The sequence below is a fragment of the Geotrypetes seraphini genome, chromosome 10 (genome assembly GCF_902459505.1).
Source record: "Geotrypetes seraphini chromosome 10, aGeoSer1.1, whole genome shotgun sequence".
NCBI classification, from domain to species: Eukaryota; Metazoa; Chordata; class Amphibia; order Gymnophiona; family Dermophiidae; genus Geotrypetes; species Geotrypetes seraphini.
In genome coordinates, this window is record NC_047093.1 from 102,746,949 (window position 1) to 102,770,191 (window position 23,243).

At 45.5% G+C, this 23,243-nt stretch overlaps 1 protein-coding gene across 4 annotated transcripts in view; it reads left to right on the forward strand.

Moving 5' to 3' along the window:
* FKBP15 (FKBP prolyl isomerase 15) overlaps nt 1-23,243 on the forward strand; it is a 337,919-nt gene that overhangs the window by 252,574 nt on the left and 62,102 nt on the right. For all 4 annotated transcript variants that reach the window (XM_033960334.1, XM_033960337.1, XM_033960335.1 and 1 more), the window contains one exon: nt 8,617-8,788. In XM_033960334.1, coding sequence (XP_033816225.1) covers nt 8,617-8,788 — 172 coding nt within the window. The remainder of the gene's footprint in view (nt 1-8,616; nt 8,789-23,243) is intronic.

The following is a 23,243-nucleotide window of genomic DNA, read 5'->3' on the forward strand; positions in this document are numbered from 1 at the left end:
GGACAGAGTTGGCAGATGGATGGTTAGCATGCAGAAAGAAGGAGACCCTGGCAAGCAAGTTATCAGAAGAAAACCAGAGCCTTGGACCAACAAGATTTGAAATATAACCAGACAACAAAAGGTAGAAAAATTAATTTTATTTTCTGTTTTGTGATTATAATATGTCAGATTTGAAATGTGTATCCTGCCAGAGCTGGTGTTGGACTGCAAACGTGAGCTAGGATTTAACAGAAAGAGGAAAAGTCCTTTTTGTTTCTTTATTTTATTTACACCACAGCGCCAGTGTGGTTAGGAGAAGCCAAAGGGGGTGAAAAAGCTATAAAACCCACCAGGAGTTTTGAAAAAAATCACCCAACTGGGCAGGAAAATCGAATTGAAAAACCAATTCAATAGGGCTGAATCGAATCAAAAAATTTTTTTCCTGTATCTGGCAGCATTAGTTTGCGCTACTGTCTTAGACTTTAGGACCTGGGATTGAGGAGAGATGGCATCCTCAGTACTTTATAATGCAAGTGAAACGAGGATTTGGTCAGACTTTTGAAGGGTCTGCAGAAAAAAAATATTGTATAGGCCGGGGACATGAGACAGCAGGAAATGGGAACTTTTCTTCCTTCTATTTTTGTGAATGGAAAGGCTGAGGATGTCAGAGAGGTCAGTTAAAATATGTGCTTTATAAGAAAATATAATAATGTGTTTTATAAAGTTTATAGCATAGCTGGCCTACCCAGTGAGGTGTTCCTAGTGGTGATGGTGGCAGCGTGTCAATGTGTTGAGAGGAAGAGGTGGTCTGGGAAATTCTGCTGAGCAAACTCCGGGCCCATTTCCACCCCCCAGTTAGTCCACTCCACTCAACTGGTTCACACACTGAGTGGGTCTTTGGGTGTTGTTTTGGGATCTCTTCCAGTGGTTTATCTCCTTCTGGTCCAAGGAAGGAAACTTTGTTATCCTTAGCATTGACCTACAGAATATGTTTGTAACAGCGCTGCTTGTGTGGCATTAGGCTATGTAGTGATCGAAAGAAAAAAACAGACCTTTGCACATTTTTGCACTATATGGTGGGTGTATGAGGAGATTCACATTTCCTGCACAGCTAAGTCCATGTGAAGTTACCTTGTGCTGTATTTGACATCTAGCAAGGTCTCTGTTTGAAAGGAAAGATCTAAACTTAAAAATGAAGTGGCCAGAAGTTATGGTAAAAGCAGATAGTGTAGCTGGTTTTAAGAAAGATTTGGACAAATTCCTGGAGGAAAAGTCCATAATCTGTTATTAAGACATGGGGGAAGTGTCTGCTTGCCCTGGATCGGTAGCATGGAATGTTGCTACTCTTTGGGTTTTGACCAGGTATTAGTGTCCTGGATTGACTACCATGAGAATGGGCTACTGGGCATGATGGACCATTGGTCTGACCCAGTTAGGCTATTCTTATGTTATGTTCTCATCTGTAGGGGCCTTTGTTTTCACTTCTTATTTTAATGTATTTTTTTTCTGGGAACTTATCAGTGTTTTTTATAATGGGAACAAAAATGGAAGAGAATTAATGTGTGTGGGATGAGGGGGTAACTAATTTCTTCAGCTAAATAATTCAATCCACCTCAACCAGACATAGGAGAACTCACGCACCATTCACACACCCTCCAACCAAAAACGTCAAAAGAAAAAAACTGTTCGACAACCTCCTAGCCATTCGAGCTGCAACACTCGACCCCCAACTCTACAACCTATTGACCTCGACCACAGACTACAAAACCTTCAAAAAGAAATAAAAACCCTTCTATTCAAAAAACACATAAAACCGAACTAACACAATCAGAACTGTCCCAAGCATCACCTGCAACTACTCCATATGTACTTCTGATGTCATGACAATTCAGACATAATTTATGTTATGTTATGTTTGGAATATAAGAAAATTTTCACTGCCTGTTTCTATTATGACCATTTATTCCGTTTCATGGTCATTACAAAAAATATTTTTTTACATAGGGGGGGGTGTGTCAAAAAATGATGGGCCCCGGGTGCCACATACCCTAGGTACGCCACTGGCAATAGATATCATTATATCAATTAATTTTGGATCACAGAAACAAAGATTAAAGCAAGGATGTAAGAAACACATTATAATAATATCAAAAGATAAATCTGCAGTACAATTTGAAATGGAACATATGAAAGACCATATTTGCATCCAGAAATGTTGGATCATGTGACAGGAAAAGAGCATATGTGAAAGCAAATCTTTGGATTTTGAACAATGCCAACATAGATCATCAGATATTAATTTGGCTTTTTTCATCTTATAAAGCGTTCAGACGGCACGCCACATTAGAAATAATAGAGATTGGGACATGCTAGCAGATCGTAATAGTCTATTAATTTTAGACCATAATCTAGTCCATGAGTTGTATGTTGAGATCTTGTGACCATTTATTAACAACTAGTATTTAAGCCCGTTAACAATAACGGGTGCTAGAGTAGATGTCTGTATGTCTGTTTTTTGTTTTTTATTTGTCTCTCTCTCTCTCACTGGATGCTGTCTGTCTGTCATTGTTTGTGTCTGTGTCTCTCCCTGGTCCCCTGTCTGTGCGTCTTTCTTTCTGTCTGTCTCCCTGGCCCCCCTGCTTGCCAAAGCAGCCTCCTTTCCCTCTCCCCCTGTTGTGCAATGCCTGCCTGCTTCTTGGCCCCCTTCTGTTCCCCCCCATGATTGCTGTCTGCCCCCAGAACAACCATCCCCCCAAAGCAGCCCCCTTTCCCTCCCCCCTGGCCCCCAGTTGTGCCATGCCTGCCTTCTCTGTGGCCCCCTTATGCCCCCCCATGATTGATTTCTGCCCCCAGAACAACCATCCTCCCAAAGCAGCCCCCTTTCCCTCTCCCCCTGTTGTGCAATGCCTGCCTGCTCCGTGGCCCCCTTCTGTTCTCCCCCATAATTGCTGTCTGCCCACAGCACAACTCTCCTCCCAAAGCAGCCCCCTATCCCCCTGTTGTGCAATGCCTGCCTGCTCCATGGCCCCCTTCTATTCCTCCCCCCCCATGATTGCTTTCTGCCCCCAGAACAACCATCCCCCCAAATTAGCCTCCTTTGCCTCTCCCCCTGTTGTGCAATGCCTGCCTGCTTCGTGGCCCCCCTTCTGTTCCTCCCCCCTCCATGATTGCTTTCTGCCCCCAGCACACCCCTCCCCCAAAGCAGCCCCCTTTCGCTCTCCCTCTGACCCCCTGTTGTGCCATGCCTGCCTGCTCCGTGGCCCTCTTCTGTTCCCCCCATGATTGCTGTCGGCCCCCAGCACAACCATCCCCCCAAAGCAGCCCCCTTTGTCTCTCCCCCTGTTGTGCAATGCCTGCCTGCCTGCTTCGTGCACTCAGCACAACCCTTCCACCAAAACAGCTCCCTTTTCTGCCTGCTCCATAGCCCTTCTTTTTTGGCTTCCCCTCCCGTTCTTACCTCCGTCCATCCATCCATGGTTCCTGCTGCCGCTCCTGTTCCTGTTCAAAGCGGCCTGCTTAGGTTCATGGGTGGCTGTATTGAACCTCGCAGGCCGCTCTCCATATGGTAGCATGTTCTTTCTGACGCGATCGCGTCAGAGGGAACGTGCTTCATGTGGTGAGCGGCCTGCGAGGTTCGCTACAGCCGGCCGCGAACCTCATCAGGCCGCTTCAGACAGGAGCGGCAGCGGTTGGTGCGGGAGGGGGGAGTCGTCGACTTGTTCCCTACCGACACTGTGGGACCCCATCAAGATCAATTTGTCTTTACAAAGGCATTGGGTGTGCCCGGGCTTCCCACACTTAAAACAAAGAATGTCTGGTTTCCCTGGAAATGTTGAAGATTGGGATTATTCTGAGCCAGGGATCTGCTGCTATTAGGTCTAACACTATCCTTAGTGAGTGCAGCCTGACCCTGCCTTGAAAGCATGCCCAGGTGTTCACCTAATCCAGGCGCCATAGCAAGATGGGAGTCAACATATGCTTCAGCTAACTAGAGTTTGGTCAAGAGTGTGACATCCCTGCCTCTTGATCCAGGTTTTAAGATCTCTTGGAACCATCTCCAAGAACTGTTCAAAAAGCAGTTCCATAAATAAAGCCTGCGAATCAGCCAGGCATGGCTGTAGCCAGCGTTCCGCTAACTTCCTAAGGCAGTGTAGGAGTGCCTTCGGCTGCTCCTTCTCAAACATCTGAACCTTTCTAAATTCCTGTCTGTAGTATTCCTTACTATAACCCAAATAATCTAGGATATGGGTTTTGAGGTCTCTATAATTACTCGCCAGCTCAGGGCCAAGGGTCTGATAAGCTGCTAGCGATTCTCCAGCTAAGCAGGGTATCAGCCTTGTTGCCCATTGCTGCTCTGGCCAACCTATGGCCACTGCCATCCATTCAAAGGCATACAAAAAGTCATCTGTGGCATCGGTAGGACCTATCTTACATAGCTGTATGTTAGGTAAAAGGTTCTATCCTACTGGAGTATTGGTGCTGCTGGTAATTCTGTGCTGGCTGCGTTGGTACTGGCTCCCTGCAGCCACAATGCAAGTGTCTGTATCTGATCCTTCATGGCTTGTACCAAAGCTCCTGATGACTCCTGAGGAGAGCCTTTACATCCTCGGACTGCTTCTGGCGCTCTGTGGCGAGTAAGGCTAGGAGCAGCTGGACATCCATGCTGTGGCTGAAAGGAAAACAACAGAGAAATAAAACCCAAGTGCGGCTTCCTTTTAAAGTACTCCTGGAGCCTGATCCAGACTACCATCCCCCAGCTATGCTGCCAACCCTGTTATCCTTCACCAGTCTCCCCTTTGGTACCCTTACCAGAAGAACTGGTAAACCTAGGCCTTGGGTCAGACAGCTGGCCAGGATTCCTGGATCTCAACTGGGCCCCAACAGGTTCCGCCGTCTGGGTCTGCTGTTCCTGCCCGTGGATGTCATCCCTGGATTCTCCATCTGGTCCCATGCCACTCTATCACATGCCTTCCACACTCCAGCCGCTTACCGTTCACTCAGTTTTAAAAAGAAAAAACTCACAGCTTAAAGTACTGTTTACAAAAAAAAAACCCAACTCATTGGTGCTGTACACGCAGTCTCCAACAGAAGGCAGGGAAAAGTTGAAAGGGGACAGATTCAAAACAAATGCTAGGAAGTTCTTCTTTACCCAACGTGTGGTGGACACCTGGAATGCGCTTCCAGAGGACGTTATAAGGCAGAGTACGGTACTGGGGTTCAAGAAAGGATTAGACAAATTCCTACTGGAAATGGGGATAGAGGGGTATAGATAGAAGATTACTGCACAGGTCCTGGACCTGTTGGGCCGCCGCGTGAGCGGACTGCTGGGCACGATGACCTCGGGTCTGACCCAGCAGAGGCATTTCTTATGTTCTTATGTTCAGTAATTATCCCATAAAGGACACCACTTTGTCACAACCACTCTCTGGTTGCAGCTGGTCTGAGTGGCATGAGACGGGGGTTAGCACGTGCCTCTAGGAGTTGCACAGGTTTTAGGAGACTACTGAGTACTGGTGTTTAACCATTAAGACATCTCACACCATCTGTAACTGAAATATGAACTATGCTTTATTATAACTCAGTTCAAAAAGGTATCTGGCTTTTCCAAGCTTCAAAAGAAAGTCCAAACAGAACAATTCAAAAAAGGCAAAAATCAGAATACAGTATATAGTGTCAGAATGCTCCCAATCAAAGGAAATTTCAGCATCAGTTCATACTTGCAACAAATAAAAGAAAAAAACGTTTGGAAACAGTTCCTGGGTTTCTCTGTGCCTCAGAGTCTTTATTCAGGTGTGCTTTAAGCCATATGTAGGGCAGGCAGAAGTGCACACAGGTAGAATCTTTGCAAAAGAGTTCTGTTCTCACCCTGAGTTCAAACATAAATCTCAGTGAATTAGAGCAGAAAAGAAAACAAACTTCTTTTCAGAGCCCTGTGCTTCTTCACTAGCCAGTCTCTTACACAATCCCAGAGAAGAGAAAAAACAAAAGAAAAATAAAACTTTCAATAGTTCCTCCTAGAACCTGGGTATCACACAATACTGTGTAGCAAAGAGATCCTTATTATAAAAGAAGAAACTCAAAAAGTGTCTAGCACTGGTCATCAGCAAGAGGCAAAACCACTCCACTTTTAAACACGGTCAGCATTTCATAATAATAACATAACTTCATTTTTCAATACCGCCTAAATCAGAAGAATTCTAGGTGGTTTCCACAAAAGAGAAAAACTGGACAATCAGTGAAATACAAAATAATAAGAAAAGGAATACAGCCTGTTATATTAAAAAAGACATTAAAAATTTAAAGTTAATGGAGTAAAATTAATTATGTTAAAGATAAAGGCACAGATTAAGAGATAAATTCGTCAAATAATACTGTCTTAATTTCTTTTCTAAAAGCGCCATAGGACAGCATGGCTCTGCTGATATAGTTACCCAACCAGAACTGTTGTTTGCTTGCTTGAAAAGCAAGCATCCTGTCTAAATAAGACCTATGTTTGCAGCCTAAAATCTTCGGGTAAGCAAATAGGTTACAATTCCTGGTTATCCTCATGGGGTTATATAGCATGAAATGAGATAGCAAGTATGTAGGTGCCAATCCCCAAACTGATTTAAAACAGAGGCATGAGAATTTAAACATTACTTGTGCCTCCACTGGTAACCAGTGCTGATATGTTGGCTTTTCTTCACTCCAAGTATCAGGCGAACAGCCGTATTCTGTACTATTCTTAATTTTCTCACAATTTTCTTTGGTGCGCCCAAGTAGACAATATTACAGTAGTGCAATATGGATAATACAATGCCTGCACCAACAGTCTAAAGGATAAAAAATCAAAATAATTTTTGATGGTCTTTAATTTCCATAATGTGAAAAAGCATTTTTTCACCATCAAGTTTGTGTGTTCTACCAAAGTTAAATGGGAGTCTAAAGTGTGTTCTACCAAAGTTGCCTTAGTTCAAACAGTTTGTGTGTTCTACCAAAGTTGCCTTAATTCAAACAGCTGACTATTGCTTGTTGGTCTACATTTGCCTCTCTTAGGTCCATGGTTTATGGCAATTCTCCTGTTGCCTGACCCTCAGCCCTGGCTTCTCCCTGGCCAAGTGGCTTGGCTACTTCCTCAATATGGACCGCTCTCTTTTCCTGTCCTAGGACACCTCCTCTCTTAGAAGTGCATCTAGCATTTAATAGGCAAGTGCCCCACCCCCAACCAGCAGGTGAAGGAGTTCTATGGCACTATGCAGCTGCCTGCTTCCTGATTAAAACTATTTACTTTCAGTTCAATGTGAATTGCACTTCATACCCATCTGCTCTCTTGCTCCCTCTGGTGCTTCTGGAGAAAACAACACCAGTTTCAGGATTTTCTGTTTTCTCAAAGCTGGAATGTCTCAAACAGCCACAACTGGCTCTGCTACCTTAGGGATACTCCTAGCAGGCATACCTTGCATACCACATAGGACTGTTTTAAAAAGGCTCTGAGCGGAAATAATTATGAGCAGGGAGACTTGGAAAAAACCACGAATGACTGAGTCCGCAAAGTCTGAACCGCGACTTCATGGGGGTGTACTGTATACAGATATATTGATTGAGATTCTCAGCTTTTTTGATGAAAACTGTATTTGAGGGGTTGTTAGGTGCACCACTTAGGCAAGGATGTATTTCATTAAATATAAGCAGCTCCAGGTGGCTAAGGAGTGCAAAAAAAAGTATATGCTGGCATGGGAACAAGATTTGGGGAGACCACTTGCTGCGTCCTCACCATATTGCCTTGGCACCTCAAAATTTGGAAAATGCTATTAAAAATGTTAATTCGATGGTACATGACACCAGCCTTGTTAGGTGTAATATCTAAAAATGGGGAGAATAAATGCTGGAAAGGGTGTGGGTTTGAGGGAACTTTCAAACGTATGTTATGGAGCTGCTCCTTGTTTAAAAAAAATTGGGGGGGCACAAGTATTTGAGCATGTGAATAAATTGGTCCACTATAAGATATGGTGATTGCCTTTCTAGGGGTTTCATTGTGGATCCTGGGGGGGTCTTCAAGATGTTACTGTTGTTGGCCTTTAGGGCAGCTAGAATGGTTGTTGTCCAACAATGACGACAAGTCTCCTTTTCTTACTTTGGCACAGGTTCATGTTCAACTTGGGTGGGTTTGTGGTCATTATTGACTATCTGCCCTGTTATCCCATCAGTGGCAGCAATTTGAATTAATATGGGGCAGTTATTTGGAGCTTAAACAGAGTTTGGGTTAATTTGAGCTTCATATGTTACTATGCTCCAATGTTTATGTTGACATTTGGCACATTGAATGTTGGAGTTGTTATATGTGTTTAGGTACCACTTCTTGGATTTTTGTGGAGGATGGACAGCAGTGGGATGGATGGGGTGTATAGGTGGATAATTTTCTGGTGAAAAGTATACAGTCTTTGATGTTTGTCTTGGGATTTAGCATGAAGATTTTGCTACGCTTACATTTTTCTTAATGTATATTGTTTACATTTTGAAAATAGCAAATTCTTTTTAAAAATTTTGACTTTAAAACTTGCAGAATTTGCTCATTTTTATCAGAATTCTTAAATGTTTTGCATAGAATTTCACCAGGAGTAATAAAGGATCTTTAATATGTGATTGTGCTGTTTTTAGGCCAAGGTAGCAGAGAAACTGGCAGCTGCAATGGGACAGATCTCCTGCCTGCAGCTTGAAATCGCAGCCCAACAGAAGAAAGAAATGGAACTGCGAAGTCAATTGACAACTGCCCAGCAAGAGGCCGAGAAGCGCAGGGAGCAGTTGAACTTGCTGCGGGCTCAGCTTATAGGTAGGGCATTGAAAATACTGTAAGTAGATGAACTGAGTGGGCACTGCAAGCTAACAGGACTTCCTTCCCACCCATTCAAGTTCTTCTAATCATAGATTCAATGAAAATAGAAAATTATAATTTAACCTTTCTATATTTGTCCAGGTTTATGCTTTGAATGTTCGTTTTCTTTCTCTAGCTATGATTTATTTCTGTTTTTTCCACTTATCTCTTCAGTCTGAGAAAGAGAGTAGTACATGATGGAGGGAGGATGGACAGAGGCCAGAACAGAAGTAATATTGGACTGCATAGGTAGAAGTTGTACCTTTAGGTCACAGGTGTCAAACTCAAGGCCTGCGGGCCGAATCCGACCTGCCTGGCCATTTTATGTGGCTCGCGGTATAATGTGGCCGCAGTGTGCACAAAGCCGTGAGTGGCAGCTCCTTGCGCATCCCATGCCTCATCCGGAAGCCTTCCCTCTGATGTTGCCATGTCAGAGGGAAGGCTTCCGGTTCAGGCACGAGATATGCGTAGGAGCCGCCGCTCGTGGCTTTGTGCATACTACAGCAGTGAGGAAGAGAGAACTGGCCAGAAGATAACACCAGGAGTGGCAATGGAAACGCCACATTGCACCACGGGCCACATAAAACGGCCAGGTGGGAGCCATCCAGAAAGTAAGACAGCCGGGGGAGGGAGGCACCTAGTTGAGGCAAAGCATGGAGGGAGGGAGACAACATAGGTAGGGGGAATGATTTTATTTGAAATTTAGTGATTGAATTGTGTCAATTTTGAGAATTTTCATCTGCTGTCTATATTTTGCACTGTTCAGGAAGAACAGTGCATTTGTTTCTATTTCTCTGGGGGTTGTACTGCATGCAGAGTCTTGAATCTTAAGGTTTCATTTCTATATACTGTATTAGTACTTTTAGTTATCCCAGGACAAGCAGGCAGCATATTCTTGACTGATGGGTGACGGCACCGACGGAGCCCCGGTACGGACAATTTTAGAGTGATTGCACTCTAAGAACTTGGAAAGTTCTAGCAGGCCGCACCGCGCACGCGCGAGTGCCTTCCCGCCGACAGAGGCGCACGGTCCCCAGTTTCTTAGTTTCCACGGAGCTAAGAAGACGCACTTTCAACGGCTGTTGAAAATTTTTCCTCTAACGCCTTCCCGCTCGCGTAAACTTTTCGGTATTTTATTCCCTTCTTTACTTATTTTCTTTACAAAAAAAAAGAAGAATTTTCTTTTCTTTTTTTCTCATTTTTTCGGGTTTGCCCCGGCGGGGCCTGCTGCCACCATCGAGGCCTCGGCCTTCGATTTGACAGAAGCCGTTTTTACATTCATGCCCCCCCAACCCGGTTTTAAGAAGTGCCAGCGGTGCGCGAGGCCCATTTCTCTCACCGACCCGCACAACTGGTGCTTACAGTGCCTCGGTCCTGACCATCAGGCGTCCACCTGCACCCGCTGTGCCACTCTGAAAAAGAGAACTCTTAAAAACCGCCAAATTCAACAGCGGTTGTTGTTTGGTACCGAGATGTCGGATTCGGCGGCACCGACTCCGACTTCGGCCCCGATGCAGTCGGCACCTACTTCATCGACACCGCGCGATACCGCGCCGGCGTCGCATTCCTCAGGTAAGCCGGCTAAGAAGCCTTCCCCGCTGGAGCGCCCTCCGGTCTCAGTGGCAGCGAGCCCAATCCTGCCGACCTCGAGGCGCCCACGGAAGCGCTCCGCTCCGATTGAGGTTAGCCCTTCGACCTCGGGTTCCTCTTCGGAGTGTAGAGCGGCACCAAAGGTACCGCAGAAGAAAAAAGCAGTACCGGTGCCTTCGCTGGACGAGCGAATTGCTGCCGTCCTGCAAGTTCAGCTTAAAGAGCAATTGCAGCAGCTCCTGCCTGCTCTTCTGACACCGAGCCTTCCAGTCCCGGTCCGGTCTGAGCTACCGGTACCGGCAGTGGAGCAGCCTCTTTTATCGGCATCCACTTTGTCGGTACCGGTACAAACAGTTTCCTCGGTATCCATGCCAGTTTTAGCGCCGGAACCGAGGTCTTTACACCAGGCGGTGCAAACTTCGGCACCGGCACGCCCGATAACATCTCCCGGTACCGTTTCACAGAGGTCTGGTAAGTCGATTCACAAAACTCGACACCTAGAACCCTCCACACCGGAGTCTCGGGACCGTAGTTTTCAGGTGAGGGACCCTGATCTATGGGGTGATTCAGAGGAGCTGCTTCTCTCTGACGGAGAGTGTTCGTCAGGGGACGAGGTCCCTTCTGTTTTAGATCCGTCCTCTAAGCCTGATGCATCTTCTTTTACCTCTTTTCTCAAAGAAATGTGCGACTCTCTCTCTATTCCCTTGGAGGCTGAGTCCAAAAAATCCAAGGCATTTCTCGATGCACTGGACTTTGACCAGCCTCCAAGGGAATTCTTGAAATTGCCTCTCCATGATATTTTGCGAGAGACTTTCTATAAAAATCTAGAGACACCTTTGACCATTCCAGGAGCTCCTCGCAAACTAGACTCCTTGTATAAGGTCATACCTATTCCTGGCTTTGACAAACCGCAACTCCCCCATGAGTCTTTACTAGTGGAATCTACTTTAAAGAAATCCACGGGGGCTAGTGTATACGCCTCTGTCCCTCCTGGCAGAGAAGGTAAGGCCATGGATAAGTTTGGCAAGCGGTTATACCAGAATGCGATGCTAGCTAATAGATCTGGGAACTATGCTTTTCATTTTTCGTTCTACCTAAAGCATCTCATTCAGAATTTGTCATCTTTTGAAAAATACCTCCCTGACCGTAAAAGATCTGCTTTTCGCCAAACTTCTTCATCGCTCTTACAAATCCATAAGTTCATGGTCAGATCGATCTATGACACCTTTGAGCTGACCTCTCGGGCCACGGCTATGTCGGTGGCCATGCGTCGCCTGGCCTGGCTCAGAGTTTCAGAACTTGATGTCAATCATCAGGATCGACTGGCTAATGCACCTTGCCTAGGGGATGAGCTGTTTGGAGAATCCATGGACTCCACTACACAAAAGCTCTCAGCTCATGAGACCAGGTGGGATACTCTTCTCAAAACCAAAAAGAAGACCCCACCTACCAGGCCTTTTCGCCAGCAGTTGGCCTACCAGCGTAGATTTGTGGCTCGTCCTTTACCACAGGCCCCACAACAACCCAGGCGTCAGAGGCAACAACAGAGACAAGCTGCTAGACCAGCACAGCAGCAACAACAAGTGAAGCCTCCCCCTTCACAAAAATCCACTCAACCCTTTTGACTTGGTTCTCCAGGACATAGCCAGTCTCCATCCTGCTGCCCACCTTCCGCAGCCCATAGGAGGACGCCTTACTCTTTTCATAAGCCGTTGGGAAACCATCACCTCGGATCAGTGGGTCCTCAACATCATCCACCACGGCTACTCTCTCAACTTTCAGACACTTCCTGCCCAAAGTCTGCCAAGAGAGTTTGCTTCGAACTCTCCTCAGGTTTCACTCCTTCTTCAAGAGGTTCAATCCCTCCTCCTTCTGAACGCCATAGAGGAAGTTCCTCTAGATCAAAAGGGGCAGGGATTCTACTCCCGTTATTTCCTAGTTCCCAAAAAAACAGGAGATCTCAGACCCATCCTAGATCTTCGCGATCTCAACAAATGCTTAGTCAAAGAGAAATTCAGAATGCTCTCTTTAGCCACTCTTTACCCTCTTCTCAATCAAGGCGACTGGCTATGTTCCCTCGATCTCAAAGAAGCATACACTCACATACCGATCAATCTGGCCTCCAGACAGTACCTACGCTTCATGATCAATCGTTGTCATTACCAGTACAAGGTACTACCCTTCGGTCTTGCCTCCTCTCCAAGAGTGTTCACCAAATGTCTGATTGTGGTGGCTGCTTTTCTGCGTTCCCACCACCTTCAGGTGTTTCCTTACCTGGACGATTGGTTGATAAAGGCCAATTCATCTCAAACAGTACTTCAGGCCGCCAACCAGACCATCCTATTTCTTCGTTTGCTGGGGTTCGAGATCAATCTACCCAAATCTCATCTCATCCCCACGCAGAGACTTCAATTCATTGGAGCAGTCTTGGACACAGTCCTCATGAGAGCGTTCCTGCCGTCCAACCGTCTTCAAACGCTTCAATCTCTATGTCAGCAGGTGCTTCCACAACGTTCCATCTCTGCCAAGCAAATGATGATACTCTTGGGTCACATGGCCTCCACAGTTCATGTCACACCACTTGCACGTCTTCACCTGCGCACTCCTCAATGGACCCTAGCTACCCAGTGGTCCCAAGCGATGGATCCTTTCTCACGTCACATATCTGTAACATCATCTCTTCGTCAGTCTCTACAATGGTGGTTGATATCCTCAAATCTCTCCAGAGGTCTTCTGTTCCATCTACCTCCTCATCAACTTGTCATCACCACCGACGCCTCCCCTTATGCCTGGGGGGCTCATTTGAACGAGTTCCAAACTCAAGGACTTTGGACAGCTCAGGAAATGAAGCATCACATCAATTTCCTGGAACTCAGAGCAATGTTTTATGCCCTCAAGGCCTTCCAACATCTTCTCTTTCCTCAAGTCCTCCTGCTGTGCACAGACAATCAAGTTGCAAAGTACTACATCAACAAGCAGGGTGGGACAGGTTCTCGCCTCTTGTGCCAAGAAGCCCAGAAGATTTGGGCTTGGGCCACAGATCACCATCTATTCCTGAAAGCTATCTACATCCAGGGAGAACAGAATTCCTTGGCGGACAAGCTCAGCAGAATTCTCCAGCCTCACGAGTGGACACTCGATCCTTTAACTCTGCAGTCCATCTTCACTCAGTGGGGCACTCCTCAGGTAGACCTCTTTGCAGCTCCTCACAATCACCAGCTGCCCCTATTCTGCTCCAGACTCTACTCTCCTCACCGTCTGGCAGCGGATGCATTTCTCCTCGATTGGTCCAATCTGTTCCTGTACGCTTTCCCTCCTCTACCTCTCATGTTAAGGACCTTGTTCAAGCTCAAGAGGGAACGAGCCACCATGATTCTGATTGCTCCACGGTGGCCCAGGCAACATTGGTTCTCCCTTCTACTTCAACTCAGTTCCAGGGAGCCTTTTCTCCTTCCATTGTTTCCTTCGCTGCTTACGCAACATCAGGAGACCCTTCTGCATCCAAACCTTCAGTCTCTGCACCTGACAGCTTGGTTTCTCTCGGGCTGACTTCTCATGATACTCTTTTGTCTTAGCCCGTTCGTTCCATTCTGGATGCCTCCAGGAAACCGGCCACTCTGCAATGTTACCATCAGAAATGGACACGGTTTTCTTCCTGGTGTCTTCTTCATCATCATGATCCCACTTCCCTTGCAGTGGAGACCTTGTTGGATTATCTTCTTTCTTTGTCTGACTCTGGCCTCAAGTCTACTTCAATCAGAGTCCACCTCAGTGCTATTGCTGCTTTTCATGAGCCAGTCCATGGAAAACTCCTCTCAGCTCATCCCTTGGTGCCCAGGTTCATGCGGGGTCTTTTTAATGTGAAACCACCTCTTAAAGCCCCTCCTGTTATCTGGGATCTCAATGTAGTTCTTTCCGCCTTAATGAAGCCTCCATTTGAAGCTTTGGCTACCGCTTCTTTCAAGTTTCTCACTTGGAAGGTACTTTTCCTTATTGCTCTTACCTCTGCCAGGAGGGTCAGTGAGCTACATGCACTAGTTGCGGATCCACCTTTTATGGTCTTCCATCATGACAAGGTGGTTCTGCGTACACATCCAAAGTTTCTCCCTAAGGTTGTCTCTGAATTCTATCTCAACCAATCCATTGTTCTGCCTGTCTTCTTTCCGAAACCTCACTCGCATTCTGGAGAACAGGCTCTGCATACTTTGGACTGTAAGCGGGCTCTAGCTTACTATTTAGACCGTACTAAGCCCCACAGATCATCTCCCCAACTCTTTCTGTCCTTTGATTCGAATAAATTAGGACGTCCTGTTACTAAACGTACATTGTCAAATTGGCTTGCAGCGTGCATTTCATTTTGTTATGCTCAGTCCAGACTGTCACTGAAGGTTCTGTCACGGCCCATAAAGTTTGAGCTATGGCAGCATCTGTGGCTTTCCTCCGTTCCACGCCTATTGAGGAAATCTGCAAGGCTGCTACATGGTCCTCAGTTCACACTTTTACATCTCACTATTGTCTGGATGCATTCTCCAGACGGGATGGACACTTCGGCCAATCTGTTTTGCAAAATTTGTTTTCCTAATGGCCAACCTTCCCTCCATCCCTCTTTTTGTTAGCTTGGAGGTCACCCATCAGTCAAGAATATGCTGCCTGCTTGTCCTGGGATAAAGCACAGTTACTTACCTTAACAGGTGTTATTCAGGGACAGCAGGCAGATATTCTTGCGTCCCACCCACCTCCCCGGGTTGGCTTCTTAGCTGGCTTCTCCTAACTGGGGACCGCGCGCCTCTGTCGGGCGGGAAGGCACTCGCGCGTGCGCGGTGCGGCCTGCTAGAACTTTCCAAGTTCTTAGAGTGCAATCACTCTAAAATTGTCCGTACCGTGGCTCCGTCGGTGCCGTCACCCATCAGCCAAGAATAGCTGCTTGCTGTCCCTGGATAACACCTGTTACGGTAAGTAACTGTGCTTTTTCGGTCCCATATTTGCATAGGGGTTATCTGTGTTACATAACATAACATAACATTGTACTTATTAACTGCGTTACCAGAAGTTCTACACGGTTTACAAAATATTAAAAACAGTAGACATGATCTGTGGAATAAAATGAATTAAGTAGTCAAGTATTTAGAGAAAAAGTAAGTTTTCGACTGTTTTCTAAAGTGTTTATAGAAAACAGCTGTGAGCAACAATTATCAAAATTCTTTTTCATGCGAAGCTGCCTGAGATGCTAAGGAATGATTGTGGAATTTCTTGCTTTTATAGCCCTTTATAGAGGGAAAATTAAACAAAGCATGAGTTTTTCTGCTGTATTTATGTGTAGCTATGGAGAAACTATTGACCAGGTAAGTAGGGGGCTACGCCATATAGAACCTTATAACAGAAGCAGCCCAACTTAAATAATACCTGGGCCTTCATAGGCAACCAGTGTAGTTCATAATAAAATAACATAACATGGTCATATTTCTTCTGGTAGGAATGAATGTTGAAAAGCATACATGTGCTTTGTGTAGATAATTTAGTGGTTAACCATTATGTGTTGTTAATAAGATTATATTGTGTGTGTGTATATATGAAAATGAATAGAAAAAATGGTGTTACAATTAGTACTATTATGGGGGCAGGGTCTAGGGGGCAGATTGGGAGGAGATGGGCGGGGTCTGGCACATGACTTAGCCTGTGTTTTGGATTTTGGCCCCTTAATATGATTGGGTTTGACACTCCTGCTATAGGTAAAAATAATAAAGACTCTATACAGGTCATTGATAAAAGCTGATTTGTTAGTTTTGTTCTCTAATTTAGATGATGTTTGTTATATGGTGCCTGAATTGATGTTTCTTTGGGGGGAGGGGCTGGGGTGAAAGTTTCCCTTTTTTAAAAATTCTATAAATAGCAGATAGGCGGTCATATCATGACTACTACACTTTTAGGCCAGTGTCTCTCAAACTGTGTGCCATGGCACAGTGGTGTGCCCCAAAGATATTTTGGGTGTGCCACGAGAGACTCCAGAATTTTACTTTATTTATAAATATTGCCTTTACAAGTATATACTAAAATAGATGACATGTACATAATATATGTGTCAGCATAGCTATCGCTAACATTCAGCATTTTCAGTTGGCATTACTTATGTCAGCGAAGGCCTATGGGAAATTATATCAATCTGACTCTGGCATGTGAATGCAGATAGACCCTGAGGGCAGGGAGACTGTTTTAAGTAGCCCTGATTGATATGTTTTAAGTAGCCCTGATTGAATCATGATTAGCTAAAAAGTGTTAATGTCTGATTAAGAGGGTGCTTAGGACAATGGGTCCAGGTGCACAGATCAAGAAGATAGGCTGCTTGAATGGGACAAAGAAGCCAGAGACTAATCCCATCTACCATGCCTGCAAGTATCACACCCTCCTTATCACTTAAATTAACCATTGTTTCAAACAGTTTACAAATTCTAAACAGAAAGATACTGGGACATACAATAGTTTCTATACACAGAATAAGATTCCAAGCTATAAAAGCCTCCTTTCTGCAATACATCAAGAGTTCTAGCTCTCTCTCTTTCTCTGTCTATCCTTCTCTTTCTTTCTCTGTCTATCCTTCTCTTTATCTATGGAATATGAAGCTTGGACCATCACCGCATAACCCTTTTCTCTCTCTCTCTGCCTTTCCCTGGAACTTCACGCTTCCTTCTGGACTCTGTAAGGCAGGGAAACTGCTTTGCTCTCTACTTAATTGTAATGCTTCATTGTAATGCTTCAGAATATTGCTTTTCTGTAAGACTATTTCTATAATATATTCTTTATGCAATCACCTCTGGCTGTGCCTCTTTGATTCTACTTCCTGGTGAATCTTCAGTGAGGGAACTGAACCTGGGACCTGGCGTTTGTAAGGGCGCCTCTCAAGTGACACCCCAGGAAAGAGACTTGGGAGTACTTGTCGACAAGTCAATGAAGCTATCTACGCAATGTGCAGCGGCGGCGAAAAGGGTTAACAGAATACTAGGAATGATTAAGAAGGGGATCACAAATAGATCGGAGAAGGTTATAATGCCGCTGTATTGGGCCATTGTACTCCCCAAACTGAAATACTGTGTCCAGCACTGGTTGCCGTATATGAAGAAGGGCACAGTACTACTCGAAAGGGTCCAGAGAAGAGCGACTAAAATGGTTAAGGGGCTGGAGGACTTGCCGTATAATGAGAGATTAGAGAAACTGGGCCTCTTCTCCCTTAAAAAGAGGAGACTGAGAGGTGACATGATCGAAACATTCAAGATAATGAAGGGAATAGACTTAGTAGATAAACCTAACGGATGTAGCGGTATATAAGAAATAAATTACATTACATTACATTACATAAAGACAGGTTGTTTACCCTCTCCAAGGTAGAGAGAGTGAGAGGGCACTCTCTAAAGTTAAAAGGGGATAGATTCCGTACAAATGTAAGGAAGTTCTTCTTCACCCAGAGGGTGGTAGAAAACTGGAATGCTCTTCCGGAGGATGTTATAGGGGAAAACACCCTCCAGGGATTCAAGATAAAGTTAGACAAGTTCCTGCTGAAGCAGAACGTACGCAGGTAAGTCTAGTCTCAGGGCACTGGTGTTGGACCTAGGGGCCGCCGCGTGAGCGGACTGCTGGGCCGGATGGACCAGTGGTCTGACCCAGCAGTGGCAATTCTTATGTTCTTATGATGTATTTAGAATTTAGCAAAGCCTTTGGCAGGGTTCCACACAGACATCTAATAAATAAACTGAGTGCCCTTGGGATGGGTCCCAAAGTGACGGGCTGGGTCAGGAAAAGGTTGAGTAGAAGGTGACAGAGGGTAGTGATCAATGGAGATCGCTCTGAGGAAAGGGATGTTACCAGTGATGTGCCTCAAGTTTCTGTTCTTAGGCCTGTTCTTTTTAAGATTTTTATAAATGATATTGATGGAGGGTTGTCGGGTAAGATTTGCCTCTTTGCGGATGATGCCAAAGTCTGCAATAGCATAGAAATGCTGGATGGTGTAAATAATATGAAGAAAGTCCTGGTGAAGCTTGAAGAATGGTCTGAAATTTGGCAGCTAAAATTTAATGCTAAGAAATGCAAGGTCATACTTTTGGGCTGCAAAATCCAGAGGAACTATACAGTTTAGGGGGTGAATTGAATTTAATTTAATTCTTATATACCGCTAATAACCGTGAGGTTTCTAAGCGGTTTACAAAAATGATGCATTACAAAGATACCGTAAATAAAAATAAATAAGATAGGTACTTGGAAAATTTCCCTTACTGTCCCAAAGGCTCACAATTTAACTAAAGTACCTGAAGAAACAATTTATGAAAAATAAAGATAAAAATATAAAGACAGAGGTAGAGATAGAGATAAATATGAATATTCCAACAAGTAATATATAAATAACTATTTTACATCTTACAATTGAAAATATTCTAACATCAGTGAATATCAGGATACAATTATGAAGAGGGAATTTTTAGCAGACAGGGAATGAAGAGCTTATGTGCACGACGGAAGACCAGGACTTGGGTGTGATTGTATGTGATGATCTTAAAGTGGCCAACAGGTTGAAAAGGTGATAGCAAAAACTAGAAGAATGCTAGGTTGCCTCTGTATAAGACTCTGGTAAGACCTCATTTAGAATATTGTGTTCAATTCTGGAGGCCGCACTGTCAAAAAGATATAAAAAGGATGGAGTCGGTCCAGAGGAAGGCTACTAAAATGGTGTGTGCCTGCAGACTTGCAGAGTCCTCTTGCCTCCAGTGACGCCGGTGCTGGACTGGGCTAGTCCTCCTCACCTCCACTCTTCCTGTAAGAGAGGACCCAATTTGTCCTCCAGAAAGAGAGGGTCCGATTGGTCTTGTTCTCCCCTCCACTCTTCCTCCGCCTCTACAAGGGCCCAGTTGCTGTCACCCGCCAACTCTATTTAAATATCCCATGGCTTACAAGGCGTTTTAGTTGTGGTGGCGGGCCAGCGCGACGAGGAGCAGAAGGAGCCGGACTCAAGCTCCTGAGACAGGCCGGTTAGGCCGAAACATGTACATGTCGGGTCATAGAGTCATTGGATGAATTTGGAAGAATAAAGGCATTTATATTTATCAGATGAGCTGAAGGACACTTTTTTGGTGCATGCCATTCTGATTGAGTCAATTCCACTTTGCTGTTGTGCCTTCGTGATAAGGCATATGGGGACAGACTTAAAGATCTCAGTCTGTATACTTTGGAGAAAAGGCGGGAGAGGGGAGATATGATAGAGACATTTAAATAACTACGTAATATAAATGTACATGAGTCGAGTCTCTTTCATTTGAAAGGAAACTTTGCAATGTGAGCGCATAGGATGAAGTTAAGAGGTGATAGGCTCTGGCATAATCTGAGGAAATGCTTTTCTACGGAAAGGGTGGTAGATGCATGGAACAGCCTCACAGAAGAGATGGTGCAAACAGAGAACATAAGAACATAAGAAGTTGCCTCCACTGAGTCAGACCAGAGGTCCATCCTGCCCAGCGGTCCGCTCCCGCGGTGGCCCCTCAGGCCTAATTGTCTGAACAGTGTCCCTGACTAATTTTGTAACTGCCACTAATCCTATCCCTATTACCTACCTCTACTCCTATCTGTACCCCTCAATCCCTTTGTCCTCCAGGTACCTGTCCAGACCTTCTTTGAATTCCTGTAGCGTGCTTCTGCTTATCACATCCTCCGGTAGCGCGTTCCATGTATCCACCACCCTCTGTGGTGGTGGAGACTGTATCTGAATTCAAGAGAGCCTGGGCTAGGCATGTGGGATCTCTTGGAAAGAGAAAGAGATAATGATTACTATAGATGGGCAGACTAGATGGGCCATTTGGTCTTTATCTGCCGTCATGTTTCTATGTTTACAATGCAAAGCCTATGCCCCATTATGTGTTGAGCTCCATCAGAAGCATATTCAATTTGCCCTTCTCTATCCAGCCAAGCTGAAGATTTATTATGAAAGGAAACCTCAACTTTTTGATAAACTGGAGGAAGCTTCTTGATTTGTTTTGCAGCTTGACAACTCCTTAAACTGTGATGTTACAAAATATTTCCATTCATTTTTTCTAGGCCTTTTGGTTTTTGGGACCAGGGCTCGACTATAGGGAGGGGTGGATATGTGCTTGACATGCTTGAGAAGGGGGTAGAGGTTGCGGTTAGCAGAGTCAATCCATGGGCTTCAGCATGTCAAGAAGCAGATGCAGGAGATTGGTGTAATTATGGGTACTTACTTCTTGATCTGCTGATTTATATGTACACAGGTAAAATGTTAGATTTTGGGTCCAATTGTTACTGTTGCTTTTTGTGTATCGGTAGGTAGAGAGGGGTGTACAGATAGTTCCTCATGCACGGCAACCAGTGCTGGACACATTATTCCAGGTGGGGGCGTACTATGGCCCGGTACAGCGGCATGATGACCTTTTCTGATGTGTTTGTGATCCCATTCTTAATCATTCCTAGCGTTCTGTTCGCCCTTTTTGCCGCGCACTGCGCGTGTGGCTTCATCGACTTGTCAACCAGTGCTCCCAAGTCTCTTTACTGGGGGGTCTTTCTGAGTACTGCACTGGACATCCTGTATTCATGTATAAGATTTTTGTTACCGACATGCATCACCTTACACTTATCCACGTTAAACCTCATTTGCCATGTCGCGGCCCATTTCTCGAGCGTGTTTTGTCTTTTTTTTTTTTTTTTTTATAATTTATTGAAATTTTTCAAAATACAGAAAAAGAAATCAAAGCAATATCAACAATGAACATTCACAATAATTGTTGTGGAGAAATGCCATATACATTTTAGACCAATTAGCAATGCAATAACAGTTCCTCCAGTTTTGTGGTACAAGAAAAGAAAAAAGGGAGGAAGGCTTATAAAAGGGGGAGGAAGAGGAAATAAAGGGGGCAAGGAAGGACTACGAAAAGACGGTAAGGGGGAAAAGGAGGAGATCCCCCAGAGGTCAAGAAGAAGAGAAGAGAGCCGAAAAGTAGTCCTATATGTGGAATTAATAGAATTTTAGAGAGAGTCCAAATAGTCTTTGAAAGCGGCCCACTTCGTCACAACTTTAGTGGACAGAGGCAAAGTAGAAGAGATCAACATTTTGCGCTATGTTGTAGCAACACTGATTGGAACCAAAAATGCACAGTATGCGAATCAAATGATTTCCACTTGGATAGAATGAGTCTCAAAGCAATAATGAGAAGTGTATCGAAGCATGTGTGTTGGGATCTAGAAATATCAATAGAGGGAGCCTCTGATTTCAACACAATTATACAGGGAGTTAAGTTGGACTGAAATTTAAAAATGAGCTGAATGACATACCAGACATCAGTACAAAAGGTTTGCAAGCAGGGACATTCAACCATCATCTATAATAATAAAATGCTTAAACCGCATGCGCACTCTTAAGCCGTGTTCCCTGAGATCTGGTCTATCGGGATGTGACCACAAGAGTGTGCATGCGCACTTACCATGCATCGGGCGTTAGCACTAAGATCTATTAGCTTATAGGCCCTAAAGCTAGTGTGAGAGGAGCCCTCAGAGCGTTAAACTGGTCGGGGCTCGGGCTCCTGCATCGGAGAAGGCGGCGATCATGAGAGGAGCCGCCGGAATGTTAAACTGGTCGGGGCTCGGCCTGTTCGGTCCGTGCAGGCTCCTCTCTCGCGGTCTTGGTAAGTTTTTTAAGTCCTGAAAGACACAGACCATCACGAAGCTCCGACACCAGCAGCAGCGCCCCTGCCCACCCACCACCACACCCTCCGTCAGCTCGCACGGCAGCTCCAGCTCCAGCAGTCCCCGGTGATCCGTGTAGCCGCCCACCTCACACAGTCCGTCCGCGGACGGCTCGGTTCTCTGCCACCAGCGGCTCAGCGTCGACCGACTATGCCAGGAGGGCAGCGCCGCATTCAGGAGCTGCCTTAGGGCGCCTGGCAGCTTCGCCCCCGGGAAACTGCCGGGCCGGAGCAACATCGGCCAGGTCAGAGCTGCCGGGCGGTTCCAGGGGCTGCTCGGAGGTCCGGACGCTCATCCTCAGCTCCCTGCCGGCCGGTGATATGTGAGGAAAGATCCTGGATGGCGGCTGTGGGTAGCTCTCGGCTGCTTCCTCCGCTGGTTCCCCGGGACCGGTTATTCTCTCCACAACAGTTGGCCCACCAGTTGTGTTTCGCTGGGATGGTAGTGAAAGGCGATCTAGAACTGGGCCCTCGCAGTATCACCACTGATTGGATAATACCAACCCCTCAACAACCGGTCTCCAGCCCCATCCAGCTACCGCTACTGGGAAGCAAGTTTACCTGCCAACCAACACACACAGAAAAAAAACAAGCACACATACAGCAGCCAAGCAGACAAACACCAAAACAAATACAGACAGAGAGACCACAGGGAAGTTGGGGGGGGGGGACGAAAATGCTGTACAGGGAAGTGGGAGGAAAATGCTGCAGCACAGGGAAATGGAGGGGGAGGGAATGCTGATGTAGCTACTGCACAGGGAAGTGGAGGAGGGGAGAGAAATGCTGCTGCAAAGGGGGCAGGGAGAGAGACAGATAGAAAGAAAGACAGATAGTGGGAGGGAGGGAGACAGAAAGAATAGAAGAAAGAGACAGGGGCAGGGAGAGAGACAGAAAGAAAGAAAGAAAGACAGCGGCAGAGAGAGACAGAAATAAAGAAAGACAGACAAACATATATTCTAGCACCCGTTAATGTAACGGGCTTAAAGACTAGTATGTAATAAGGTACCAGGGAATGACTTACAATTCCAACATTGATTAGAGGAAATAAGGCCAGCTACGTGTAGCTTTTGTGGTGTCCAAGTTGTTTTGTGGTG